Source organism: Pseudochaenichthys georgianus, chromosome 4 (assembly GCF_902827115.2).
Source record: "Pseudochaenichthys georgianus chromosome 4, fPseGeo1.2, whole genome shotgun sequence".
Taxonomy (NCBI): domain Eukaryota; kingdom Metazoa; phylum Chordata; class Actinopteri; order Perciformes; family Channichthyidae; genus Pseudochaenichthys; species Pseudochaenichthys georgianus.
In genome coordinates, this window is record NC_047506.1 from 5,641,654 (window position 1) to 5,656,210 (window position 14,557).

Consider the following 14,557-nt stretch of genomic DNA (forward strand, 5'->3'; position numbering starts at 1 on the left):
TGCAGTGATGCATTCAGTCTGGATGTTCACATTTTTGTTAATCAATTTGCTAATTGTGTAAGTTCTCACATCCTAAACTGTAGTCATCCTCGTCATACCACATGTTGTTGTATAGAGGTTTTTTAAATGGAGTTTCTACTTCTGTACGTTACCATTTTTCAATTGAAATGAAGATTTATTTTCTTTACAGAGGTGCCACGTTTATAATCATTCTCATCGGTCATGACCATACAGTATACGTTGGTTTGCTGAGAGAAAAGCATGCTGCCTTTATCACAGCTATCAGACAAAGGCTACATGAAATGGTAAAAATGAAGACATTTTAGATATTAGTTTTTCACTTTACAGTTCCTGAAAACTATTTCTGTTCTATAAAACACAGCTTTCAATGCATATCGTTTTATTTCAATAGAAATTCAGTGGAGATGTGTTTCTGTAATGAGCTGACTGTATTGAGACGACGAAGGTGCTAAGTGACTGAGAGAAAGTGTTCTGAAGAAGGAAATCTGATGAGAATTGTAATACCAAGTTAAACACAACTTCAGTGGCCTTTCGTAGTTTGGCACAAGGTCTTGGGTTACACAATAACACTAGGGCATTTCACTTTGGTAGCAGTGATTCACTGACTGACATTTTTTTAAATGCCAACATGAGTTAGGTGTTTTGAGTGAGTGACAGCCTTTTGTGGGTCAGATTTAGTGTTACACTGCTCAGTATAAACTAATATTGTTCTGAATTATAGCACTGTTATATGTCTGTATTGCATCCTGATAGAAATTATGATTACATTACTATACAGGATGTGACGAAGGGAACTTCGTCACTATGGACTGACGGCTTCAGGCCGGGTAATATGGCACTTTATTAGCGTGATTGCACAGTATATGTTGTCTGTGGCTGATGACGGTGTGCACCTGGTGTCCTGTGTTGTCTCCTCCCCCCTCACCTGTGTCTTGTTGTGCTGATTAGAGTGTGTGTATTTAGGCTCGGTTTCTCTGTCTGTTGAGAGGGCGGGGTGTGTGTGAGATCCTTGTGGCTGCAGGATGGGTGAAAGGAGAACCGCAGGATTGAGGCGGTGAACTTTGTGCCCATGTTTTTAATAAATGCCCACGTCGGGTTATATTTTTGGACGTTCTGCCTCTGCCTCCTTGCTTGGTCTGGGCCGCTCAACGGTCAGCTTCACACAGGAGTAAGTGATACATTGTCGTGTTTGTGACACTAGCAGATTTCGAGACATCCGATTTAAGGACAGGATACTATTTTACGCATTTGTCATGGAAATCGGAGCAGCTAAGCTCCGCATGGGACTCAGATGTTGCTGGTGGCTGTAATCTTATTTGAGGAGCTTGGAAATGGGGAATTAGTCTTTTTATAGTCATCCTCTGAGCCTGTATCATTGTGTTCATGTTCTCATGTGTTTTCCATGTTCTTGCCATTCCTTTACAGGTCTCACTATACAAACTGAAACATATCTCTTGGCTTTGTGGGAAATAGTAAGTAATTTCTCCAACAACAAAAAAACACAGCCAGACCAAATGCCGTGAGAAAAATCAGTGTGTTCTACTTAAAAGTCACATGTGGGAACAGCACGTCATCCCTTTTATGTTTTTGGCCTAGATTTACAGAAGTTGTTAACAATTGTTTCACTTGGTTAATTAGCTGTGTATCTGATACAGCGACTCATATAGAATATGGGAGAAGCTGCACAATTAGGCAAACAAAAATGTAAGTAGTTGCCTTGGAATGGACAAGGAACTAACTCATTGTGAACCATTATTTGTACTAGTAACTGCTTATATAATCTAGTATATTATTTATAATATCTTAGTCTTCAGTATTTTAAAATGAGTAGCTCCAATAGTGTGGTGTTGAGTACATCTTGAAATGATGATGTATTTCCAGAAGATGCAGTGTATTTGACTGTTCTTTTGAATGACTCTGTCGTAATGCAGCCAAATCATTGTTAGAATAATTGTCTTGACAAAATGATCCGTATCACTGAGGATCAGTTCATCACAATGCAGAACATCATTGTGAATCAAGAGGATTACTGCAGGTTGGTTGCAGTCTTGGTGTTTTCATTGGAGTTGTCCCTGAGGTCTGGAAAGCATCCGAAAACACAACACTGGGGAGCGCACACAACATACACACACATGAGCCAGACAAATGACTGTGTAACGGAAACAAAACTTTTTTAATTAACTCCAACCTTGTATCCAGATGGCTGTCTGCCTTCGCCGGGCTAAATACAATACAAGTGTGAAGTAATCTGCACCTGTTTGTTGTGCCTAAAGCCGTTTATCTTTTTACTCATTATTAGGTCTCCAGCTTGAACAGGAAATGCCTCTGGGTGTCAGTAAAGAAACAAAGCAAAGACTAAAAGTCAAGGGAAAGTGAGTGCATCTTAAAGTATTGTCACAGTGGGCACAATATGGACCAGATGTCAATGGTAGTTGGGTCCAGTTTTTCTTGGGGACACAAAATATATCCTAACTATAGAAATATGTGACATCCATCTCATAACGGTAAAGAAATATACAAAATGATATATTTTGCCTTAAAAGCACTGTAGAAATACCTCAATAAGAACATTAGACCACAACATTACTATTATACTGCATGTTATTAGAGTGCATATTGGTCTCTTATGGGAGAGTGATATACATTAGATGTTAGCAGACGGTTATAGGCAAGAGGAACGACCTATTTCTATAATAGAAGAGCAATATAAGTCTACTAAACAATTTGCATCAATTTCCAATTTACACTTCTAAAGCACCTGCAGAAAGGGTGGAGGTGCAGCATTGGTGAATGTTATTGTATCGATTAGTTCATACAAAATTTGCTTTAGCTGTGGCACATCTTTAAACGAAGGGAAACAGGAGGTAGGTACATTAGCATTTTTAGGAATTAAAACGTCTTCATTCTCTTTGCAATTCGTCTCCTCTTACAGACCATTGACTCATCGGCTGGTATCCCAACAATCACAGATGCAATTTTCAGTTTCTCAGAAGTGTTGTGTTTATCCAATCGATTGAAGAAAAATAAAAGCCCTCCAGTCACCGAAAGCACTTTGTATCTCTGTTACTCGTTTCAAGCTGTGATGGTACTGTTGTACGGTGTTACTGAATCACTTTCTTTGATGGTTGGAGTCGGAGGGGTTTCAATTTGAAGGACAGCAGGCTTGATTGCAACTGCAGCAATGAGTGAGAATGAAAAAGGGTGATGGTGTTAAAAGCATCTCCTTCTGTCCTCGATTAATTCTGAAACAACTCCCTCTTTAGCCAAACTGCTGAAGAACAGCCGTGACAGGGAGATAAATTGTCTTTTGTTTCAGAAAGTGCAGAGAGGCTGCAGACCAAATCAGCACAACATGTGACTGCATCTGTTGTGTCCCCTCGCGATTATATAATTAGCAAGCTGTTGGCATCCATCATTTCCCCTGAATGACAAGCAGATGGACTGGCAACTCTGCAAAATACTGTCATTCTTAGAGGGGAAAATACATTGACCTAAACAATGTGTCATTGGGCTTGCTAATTTATTGCAGGATTAGTGAACATTCCCCCTGCTGGCTGGCAAAGAGCACACACTTTGATTGACCTTGTAACATGCGATAACATAAGGCTGTATCCTCCTGGGACCCAGCTTGTTAACATGCATCTCCTTTTACTCGTTTGAGCTACTCTATCAATCTCTGATGCACTGTACAGAGGACATCCTGGTCTTTCCAGTGATATGTCATTGGTTAAAATTGCATGCTGGGAAGTTTCTCTTTCTTTTCATCCAAAATGGCGGGCATACCAAAAACAAAATTGTATAGAAGCGGGAGGAGAAGTCAAGTATTGTTGAATAATTGTCCTTTTTACCATGAAAATCATATATGTTCTTGTTTATTAACATGTGAGGAACTATATAATTAGTTCTGAAAGCAATTAAATAATTCAAGTTTTCAAATAACAGCTCTTTTATAAATGTCCATCCTAGTGGACGTCAGGACCGTCTTCATGGACTTTATGACTCAATATTGTTGCAGGAGACGGAACTGAAGCAGACATTTTCTGTACCAGATAGTTCAGGGAGATTCAGATGTTGAGCTCTCAGATGATGAGAGAGATGAGGCTTTCACACCTGGGATAGAAGAGGGTCAAGAAGAAGGGGGGAAATATGCAGGAGGCTCCATGAGCGCACATATACAGACAGAGAGACAGATAGGGACGAGCTGGAAAGACATGGCCCCCTGTGGGACAAGAGTAGCACGTATGTCTTATTGTTGTTTTTATTTGAAGTGGAGCCATGAAAAATGAGAGTTGCCTCAGGAATGCAAGCTTTGTTTCTATGAGCAGGTCAAATGGAGACCACATCCATAAAACTAGTCAAGATGACCCTACAGAGTCAATGAGGTACTTTCCCACTACATTGACTCCAAAGTCTTTGAAGATCTGGAAAGATTCACCAAAAAACAAGCTAGTTTTGTATTGACCAAATAAACAGCAATGTTCAGATCAATTACTTATTCATGTTTTAAATAAAGGTGAATGTATTATTGTATTAATATCACTCTATAACCATAATACGATTTGTCTATCTGTTCATTTTGGCTGTCTTTTCAAACTAAAATGGTCCCGACGTCCTCTACAGTGGACATACTGTAACATTTTATAAAATTTAAAAAGTCTAAATTGCAAGATGTTTTTTTAACCCTACATAGGTAGGAAATCACAAAAAAAAAGGAAATTGGAAGACACTTTTTTTCCTCGGGTCCCAGGAGGGTATTGTAAAGACCCTTTTATTATAAAAATGGAAATAAATTGGCAAAAGAACAAAGTTAGATGGATTAAAAGGTTCCCAACTATATCAACCTATTTTTCTCCTTTAACTGGTAAGGTTTCTACGTTAAGATATAACACGCCATCACTGCTAATAATGTAAAAATCCACACAACAGCAGGCATGTTTCAAACTGAGCTATAAATTGTAGGGTCCATCTGGCTCTGGTACTATTAATAGCATCAAAACCCAACTGCAATAATCATCGATTAACAGAAGTTCAAAAGATACATTATAATTTTCCTGAAATGTACACAGTAGGACTGATACAAAACAAATCAGTCCTTTTATGTTGTTTTATCTATGTATTTTCTATTGTAAGATGTGTCACAGCCTTCCAATTCAGACACACTATTGTAGGCCATAAACGGTTGAAACCAATGTCCTGTGTCACCAAGACAAATAGTTTTACATTAACCGTATTGCACTTGGAAAATAATGTGATACTGATTCTCCCTGTGCTACTGGAAGGGATCCTGCCACATCAACATATGATCTGTCTCGGGAAAAGTCAATCCCTTCTTAATGACTGGCCTTTGGCAGCCTCAGATCTCATTACTTTCACCCAGAAAGCACTAAGGGAGACATCACTTTTTGGATGTCAGAGTGCAATACAAATGACCTGTCCTATTTCTAATCTAATCGTACATTAAAATGCTTGAAGTGTTAATGTTTTAGATATTCTGTCGTTATAGAAGGATAATGTTTGGCGATGTGTAATTATTATTTAGGCAGCATTCAGGTTAAATCCCTTTGTCGGAAAACTGTCACAGATAAAACATGCTTCTGTTTTTTTTTTATACTGTATGGAAATCTCACCCCACAGCTCAGCTCACAGTATCCCCGGTTACTGTGCAGAATATTAAGTCTCTGCTGCCACTTCCTGGTCATAGTCAAAATAGTGGACTCTCAAACCCTGTAATCAATGTGTGTCTGTGAATACATAAAGGTATGTAAAGCAAATACCTCTCTTATTGGGTGTTGTGTTCTGGGACTAATACTTTATCTCAGTTTAAAAAGGGATTGAAGTTGCTGCTGGGCTTTATGTATCTTTACTTTGCAGAAAAGAAAACATTCTCTAGGATGTGCAGTTTGAATTACACGATAATATAAACTGTATTAGTAAGTGAGAGCAACCTGAATCACACACACACTTCTTACTGCTTCACATTGAATAGTAATTGATTAAGATTATATTTGCCTGCACTTAAAGGAAGGCAGTACACAACATGCACATGGATCATTAACAGATGGGCATGTAAATAATGTGCTTTGTAAGATATTGACATCTCTCTTGCCCTCTTCTTAATTGTGTTGCATCTATTTAGATGGGAATTTATACCTGAATTATTATAATTATTAATTGTATACATTTGTCATTATGTGACTTTATATTGACAACCAGAACAAGTGGGACGAATTCGAAGGAGATTCATATACATTTTTTTATTTATTTTTTAAATAATACCACTGTTGAAATTAAAAAGGGAAGCCAAAATAGAGAATATATTTGCAATATCCAAGAATGCCCAGCTGGGGTCAGTGTGTATCCACTGGACGCCTCGGTGTGGACCATAGACTGTATATGTGTGGACAGAGATGTCACTGCCTCCTAAAAATACCAGCCTACCTGCAATGTTGTCTGTATTATTAATAAATCGAAAAGCAACCGGGCTATCACCACTCTTCTGGCAGACACAGGCTCACTAACCCCTCTGATCTTTTGCAATCCTTTATATACATCCTACACATTTTCATGTTAAAAGACACACTGCACAAAAACGTTGATGTTTAAATTACATCCTAACAAAGGGAAACAGGACATGCAGCAGCAGCAGCAGCAGCACTGCACGTCCCCTTTAAGAATAATTAATGACGTCGCGCTGTAAACACGACTGACGCTCAGCTGCGTGGCCGAAGCATCCTCGCGCCCCAGACCTCTCCAGGTTCCTGTGTTTATTTCTCGACGGGACCGTTGAAAGGCACTAAAATAAACTCCAGTTTAACTCGACTCTCATATGCGGTCTCCAAAACCAAGACGACGCTGCATTTGTGCTACCAAGTGCCATGGCTAGAAAGACGGACACCCGCTCATCTTACTATGGTGAGTGGGTTTTCTTTGTTGGGAATGCCAAGATATTTTCCATCTGCACTGTGTAACGTTATGACAACGGTGTTTTTTAACCTGGCTTATGTTTAACCCCTTACTGAGATTTAAGGGGACGCTAGCTAATTTAGCTAAAATTGTCAGTTGCTAACTATTTGGGGGCTATTTAACGGTTGACATCAAATACGCAGTAACGTTAACGTTAGAATCATGTTTTAAACGGTTTGAACGGCTAACGTTTGAAAATGGAACGTTACCCTAACGTTTTTTGAATTTTTCTTGAATCTGCCTCAATAATTATTGGTGTCTTTTGCCATAACTTATTAACTCGAGTGATAACATATTTGTGTTTGCTTTTGTGTTGTTACCTAAGTCCTCACTGTCACTTTCCTTCTCCACTCACTGTCAACTCGTCTTTGTTGTAAACGCAGATCTTTTTATTCCTCCGTCATGTTACTGTATGGCATGACAACAGAATATAACGGTAACATTATCTTCGTTATCGTTTACTAATTATTTCTGTATTCATACATTTATCGTCTGATGTCAATGTCCATCACTATTTCCCTAAAGAAGATGCCATCAGATTCCTTTGTTTTCATGTTACACCAGTCAAAATCCCTAATTTTCCTAGAATAAAACACAAGACAATCTGCTTGCTAATGTTGGTCCTAAAATATTTAAATGATTACTTGACTTGACTATTCACAATCACTTCAGTAACGTTTTTAACGGTTATTTTACTTTGGAAAAAGTAGCCTAACGTCTTTTAGAATTTTTCTTGGATATGCCTCAGTAATAATTTGCGTCTTTAGCCATACTTTATTAGCTCCAGTGATATTGTATTTATTTGCTTTTGTTTTGTTACTTTAGTCCTCACTGTCACTTTTCTTCTCCGCTCACTGTCAACTCGTCTTTGTTGTAAACGCAGACATTTTTTCTCTCTGTCATGTTGCTGTATGGCATGACAACAGAATATAACGGCAACATTGTCTTCGTTATCGTTTACCGGTTATTTCTGGATTCATATAGTTAGAATAAGACAAAGAAAATCTGCTAGCTAATGTTGGTCTTTTAATATTTCAAAGATTAATTGACTTGATGAATCTATGAACATCAATAACGTTTTTAACGGTTATTTAATGTTTGAAAAAGTAGCCTCCTTTTCTTAAAGACTTAAATCGTTACCCAAACATTTTAACATAAATTGACAATGTTTTTGATATTCAAATTGTTGTTGATGGATACATAGAGATGAGTCTACTACTACGGCTACTTTTTGTTGACAGGCACAGAAACGTTTTTACTCAAATTCTGTCAGTTGGGTTTCAATGGTTGACATCAAATCCGCGTTACTGTATTTTAACTGACAGTTGTTTACTAGAGTAGCATATCCCTTATGAGTGTTTTCATTCATGTTTACCTACCATACACACCAAGCCTAAACTTGTAAACCTGTGCTTAATTTAATTTGTTGCTTTTTATTTTCCTGTGTAAAAAAGCGTTAGTCTGTTAACAACTCTTATCTCCACTCTCCTCCTCCTCTTCTCGCCCAAATAATCAAAAGATTGTAACAACTGCAGTCCAGTAAGAGCAGTTAGTAGTGAAAGTTAAAAACAATGTCCTCTGTGATTTGTTTTGCTAGCAAAAGATTAATCCTCTCCAAGTGGCATCTTCGCTGCTCCAGGCGTATAAAGTATTTAATACGCGGTCACATTTTCTATCCATTAGCCTGCTGAAGTAATCTTGTTGTTTTCTAAAGCATTATAATCCTTTATCACTCCCAGATGCCACACAGTGACTCTCCTCTGAAACAAAGAGCACTCTGGTGATTTTCGCCATAGTGGCTTTTTAAGGTTTAATGCCAGTATTAATACTTCCTGTGTACAAAATACTGCCCTCTATATTTAGTAATCTTCCATTTAATCATTTAAAGAAACACATTTAGAGCTTCTTGTTGTCAGTGTACAGCTGCTTTCAAGCTAAGAATATCATAGGAAGCGAACGAGCTATAGAAACCGAGACTAAGCAATCCAGCACGTTGACCGGGCAATTCATATCTCCTTCCAAGAAAGCATTACTTTGCGTGGCAATAAAGGAATGACTTATATCATATCGAAACACTGATCCAATATCTTATATTCACTAAAAGTAGACAGAAGACATGATCAGCTGATCCGTGCAACCTATAGCACTGACCCATATAAGCATGACATCATTCATTGACATCATCTCTCTGTTGATGTTTTATGTAATAATTACAACCGAAATGACTGTCATGGAAGCTTGATCTTTAGATACAGTAGCTCTACAGTTTTACATTGACACAGGCATTTTCAAGTTTGCTCCTGACGGCTGTCGATGGGGAAAATCTAATGTTTCTCTCACATGCTGACCTCTTGTGTCCCTCGGACCCCATGACTTCAGCCCTCTGCCAATCACAACTGCAACCTGTCAACCGTAACAATTCTCACTGCTCTTGGTTGACGTGCAGCACACCATCGGGCCCTTCAATCTATAGACTGTAAATGTAAAGCTTCAAACACTATCACCTAGAGATATTGTGTTGAGTGAAAGTAACCAGCCTCTTAATTTGTCCTTTGTGTCATTATTATTATATATTATATATACTTTATTGCATTACTTAGATAGTTTGCATCGTACAGTGGCTAACATATACCTGCATTATCTTCTATCCGTTCAACACGAGTGCTTCTCTCTAGAGAATGACATAGAGTATATTAAACACTTTAATTAAGGAACATCCAACGACCTAGCTTGTGGATCATGGGAGGGAGTTATGGTGCCTCTCTGTGTTTAGGTCAGCTGCTTTATGCTGTTAGCTCCCTGGTGCTTTCCTTTCATCAACTAGCTTGGCATAAAAGCATTTCAGAGTATTTTCGTCTCGCAACTGAACAAAGAACAACAAGACACATTTTACCTTTTATATACTCTGCCAAATATCGTTACAAAATGACATGACAACTAATAATTCGCTCACTGCATATTTTTAAATGTTGAGTGCATAATAACGGAAATCATATTAGCTGTTAATGTTTAAATACCCACCATTACTGAATGTGTTGGTAGTTTGAATCTCTGTTCAGTATATTTCAGGTCAGCTTGTTGGAAAGATCTTTTCAAACCAGGTTAACTGTTTCAGTCGATACAGATGTCAGTTCCACAGAATCAAAGACGAAGGGTTTCTAGCTAGACTTTCCACATTGCAGTGACCCACGGATGTCACACAAGAAGAAATAGAAAACAGAGGGACAACAATTTATTTTTGAACAATAGCCACAAGGCTTGTTGTGTGGAAGAAGTGCTTGAGCTCTCGCTATTCTGAAAACAATAGGAACAGGAAACCCTCCTATATATATTTCTTTTTTGGGGGGGGAATGTTTGAAATAACTCAAAGCTGAGGTAGATATGGCCCGATAACAGACCGGCATGATGCAATTCCATATTAACATTGAGTTATAACCTAGCCCTAAAATATAGACGTTTCTTTTAATGAACATGCAATTTAATGGATTGCACACTCTTTCACAAAAGAAGCAAAAACCATTTGAGCTTTCTGTAGGTGAGTCATGTTTTTAGTGGCTGGTTGAACTACCTGATCCCATCATTTAAATTCAGCAGTTTTCTGCTGTACATCCTGGATTGAAGTGTATTCTTATAGTATATAATATAACGTTCCTAACTCTGTAGCAAGTGGGCCTATGCTGTACTGCTGAAAGTCTCAGTCAGTCATAGAAGTAGAAAAATACCTTCATAATCATTCTGTGACAGGTTTGTAAGTAACAATTTAGATATGAGTTCCATTCGGCACAGAAAGTGTTGAGTCGGGCACACTGTTAATTAACACATTTCTCGCATGGGCACATACTTGCCAACCTTGAGACCTCAGAAATCAGGAGCATTTCAAAACCACCGCGGGGGGAGGGGTGCTCGTGGATCGCCGGAGCTGGATTAACATTAACATGCTTATTGTAGTTGTTAGGGCACTGCCTTGCGGCCTGTAGCACCATCCTTTATGCAGCACATGTGAAGGACAGGAGTGAGCAGAGTTGTCAATTCTTGTTCTGTTTTCTCACCCTCTCAGACTTTCAGTTGCGCACGCTACTAAAGAGACGCACTACCATGGAAACCAAACAATGGTGTAGCTGTATTAAAGTCCGAGTGGAAACAGTCCTGAGTAAATCTGATTTTGTCAGAAATCGGGAGAAATGCGGGACAAATATGACCCCGGGAGAAAACCGGGAGAGGGCAATGAAATCGGGAGTCTCACGCGAAAATTGGGAGGGTTGGCAAGTATGCATGGGCAGCTTCACTAAACGCTGCATTTCATACTGAGTCAATGCACAGCCATGACAGAAAGCTGAAAGCCTTCATTTAGAAAATCAAACATTCACGGTGTCTTCCTGTGAAATTGCAGTTAGGAGGTTGTGGCTCAAATGGCCCACATTGCACCCAGGATAACGTGCAATTATTGACTGTTGTTGTAGTGTCCCTGCCCTCTGCAAAAACTCATCACAAAGACCTATCCTCAGTCCACATTTTATTAGCCTTTATGTCATATCTGCTCGTTATTGTATAACAACGTTGTGTTCTTTTACTACTAAATTCTTGTGACCTTCCTCCAAATAAAGTCAGTGCATGGAAGTTTGAAGTGTAATATTCACACTAATGATAGGATGAGTCAGTAATTCATTCCCGATTCATTCTTGCACATCCCTGGATGATTATCTGTTCCAGTCTGTGAAAACGGGAGGCTGTGAAGAGGCTTTCTAGGTGACAGCAAGGAGATTTTGTGTTTCCAATTGGCACTTCACATCTAGTTGGTGTCTGTTTATGACTAGAAGAGTGACTTTGACAATGATTTCTGAAAAACGAGCTAAAGATAAATTCGAAAAGGATTAAGAGATACTGTTCATTCTAAACACGTAGGTATTGATTCTTGAGTGCACAGTACTTAAAAAGGACCTTTTATAGGTTTAATTTGCTAAATGACGCAGCAGCGAGTTTATGAATCATTATCCTAAGAACAAAAGAGACATGGTGTTCAGATGTTTTCAACATGCTCTACTAAGCACAGGTGAGGGCTTTACATGGCACCTTGTGGGTTTATTTAGACTTACATTTAATTTGTCTGAAGTGTGCAGTTGTGAAGTTTAATTCTTCCTGGTCCCAGTTGCATCCTGCCTAACATAAAACTCTGATGTTCAAAGCGCTAAGAGGATTTTTGTGTTTCATACACAGCCAGAAATCACTATCATTATCGGAACTAGTCATCTAGTGCCAGTAGATGCAAAATATGCAAATAACTCTGGCAACAGGGTGAGATTGCGCAAAGTAAACAAATGTCAGAAGAGATTAATTTGTACTTACTTTTGTCATACTAAAGGAGTAAACTGCAATATTCTGTTTGGTTATTTTATGATTCCATTACTAATAGATCACTAAGAAAAGGAGGAGAGGAATTCATTGTGGAGGTTTCAAAAAAAGTATTGAATAGTATATGTGACTCAAATATGTTGTGTGTGCATTCCTAATGGCGTTTAGGGTTGCAAAATTCCGGGAATGTTCAAAGATGGAAACTTTCCATGGAAATTAACGGGAATAAACTGGGAATTTTCAAAATTGAAGGTTGGCTCTTCATAGGGAACTTAAATATAGTTGGGGAAAGTATATTTTAGTATAATCTTGACTAAAACAAACAGATGCCGTTCAAGTACACTTGAATATCCATGCCATAGCACACTGTTTACTGCATGGCTATTGAGACCACACCCCCTACAGGCACTGTGCATTCCTCCATCACATGCACAGATGATTTTGAGAAGACTGGATCACACTTTTGACCCCAAAGCACAAGACAAATGAAGCCACATCTTTTCATTTAACATTTGTTTCATTGAAGAACGGAAACAGGAATGTTGAGTTAAATATTACTCATCCCCCCCAACCCCACTCATTAAAAAATGAACAAAAATGCACCCCCCATCCAAAAATACCCACAAAGTCTCAATAAAATAATTAAAACTTGTTATTTTCTACTTAAAATTTTAATAAAAATCTGTTGAAATGTCATGTTTTTTTGTTTAATTTTGCATCGAATATTTCCAAAATTCCCCAGCTTAACTTCCCATGGAAACTTTCCGGAAATGTACCGGAAACTTTCTGCCCCTTTGCAACCCTAGTCTAGATGCGTACATAGAGTATGTAAGTTTGTTTTTTAATTTAGGTGTGGCTGCACATTTGGATGAAATTTGGCCTGAATTAAGAAATAAGGTTTAATAATCCAAGCCAAAGCCAGTTGAGCCTGTCAGTGATCTACAGTAGCATTAGCATCACAGGGCTGCACTGGCATGCCTGGAGGCTCCCTCTGAAGTAACCAAGGTCACAAAGCCCCGGCCACAATGCTGACACTTCTCCGCTCGGAACAGCAGGCTAGCTGTCAGTGTCTGACACACTGAGATGCTAACTCTCCTCTTGGGGGTCGAATCCCAATCCGGACCTCACCATTCTCTGCATTCAAGAGAGTGTCACTTACCATTGTGTCTCTGCTTCCCCCTCAACATATGCACAGTAAACACTGTTCATGCACTGATAGGAGGTAACCCAGTGGGCACCCAAAGCAGATAGGCCAAGTGCTCAGTCCTCGAGCATCTGCTAATAGTTTTGAGGGTCCCATGGGGCTCTGCTAAGTAAAACAAAACCAGAGATCGGGATGTTGTTGTCTTGTCTCTATAAGGAAACACGCCTTTAAAAGGTTTTTACTGTTGTCCCGCCTGGGGAATAAAAACAAGGCAGAAATGCAATAGAAGAAGTATAGAGAAAAAAGAGTGGCAGTGCAACATGGGGAGTGTTTGCGTGTATTATCCCTCCACATTTTTTATATTAAATAGGAGAGCCACCTGTTTTTTTTAGAAAGCTTTGATTGTTTCAGTGAGGGACTCCATATCTCAGCTGTTGTTTTTCTTGGTGAGTGTGGGAGACTTTTGTATTCGTGTTGTTAGAGTTAGTGGGATGTGAGAGTGTTGCCTGACTTAAGTCGAACCTTGCAAGTACATTTCTGCCCCCTGGGACCCCCACAGTGTGTATGTGTTTTCTGATTTTACTGTGAATCTCTAGCCTAAAAAAATACCCCTATAACCTTCTTTCACTCTTTTTTACTCTTACTGCATTACTCACCCCTTTTATATTTATGACAGTGATACACCCAAATAGCTTTTTTTCAAATGTGCCAAGGTGCAATACACTAAAGTTGCCGGAGACGCCGAAACACTACTGACACAGACAACAGGAAAACCAAAACCCTCAAAGCCATGCTACTTAACGTTGATTTCCTTTTTGGATTGTCAGAAGCCCGTACTTCTATCAAATATGAATGAGCATACTGTGTACAGCATTCAGACTCACAGGCTGCGCCCACCCTGCTGAGTAACATCATTATGCAGAATTTGTACCATGTCTATTATTTATTTTTTGTTTATCCCTAGCTGAGTCTAAAAGCCAGTCATAGCTTTGACAGGAGTGCAATCTGAGAGCACTCCACTCTCTCCACATGTTGGAAATGTTTATGAATCATCAGCGTAAAAACAAGAGTAAAAGTCCT

The 14,557-nt window shown here is 38.8% G+C and overlaps 1 protein-coding gene across 2 annotated transcripts in view; it reads left to right on the forward strand.

Annotated features, from left to right (window-relative positions):
- The first annotated feature begins 6,734 nt into the window (after positions 1–6,734).
- Positions 6,735–14,557, forward strand: part of slc44a5b (solute carrier family 44 member 5b) — a 41,912-nt gene continuing 34,089 nt past the window's right edge. For both annotated transcript variants that reach the window (XM_034081455.2, XM_034081453.1), the window contains exon 1: positions 6,735–6,933. In XM_034081455.2, coding sequence (XP_033937346.1) covers positions 6,897–6,933 — 37 coding nt within the window. In that variant the 5' untranslated portion in view covers positions 6,735–6,896. The remainder of the gene's footprint in view (positions 6,934–14,557) is intronic.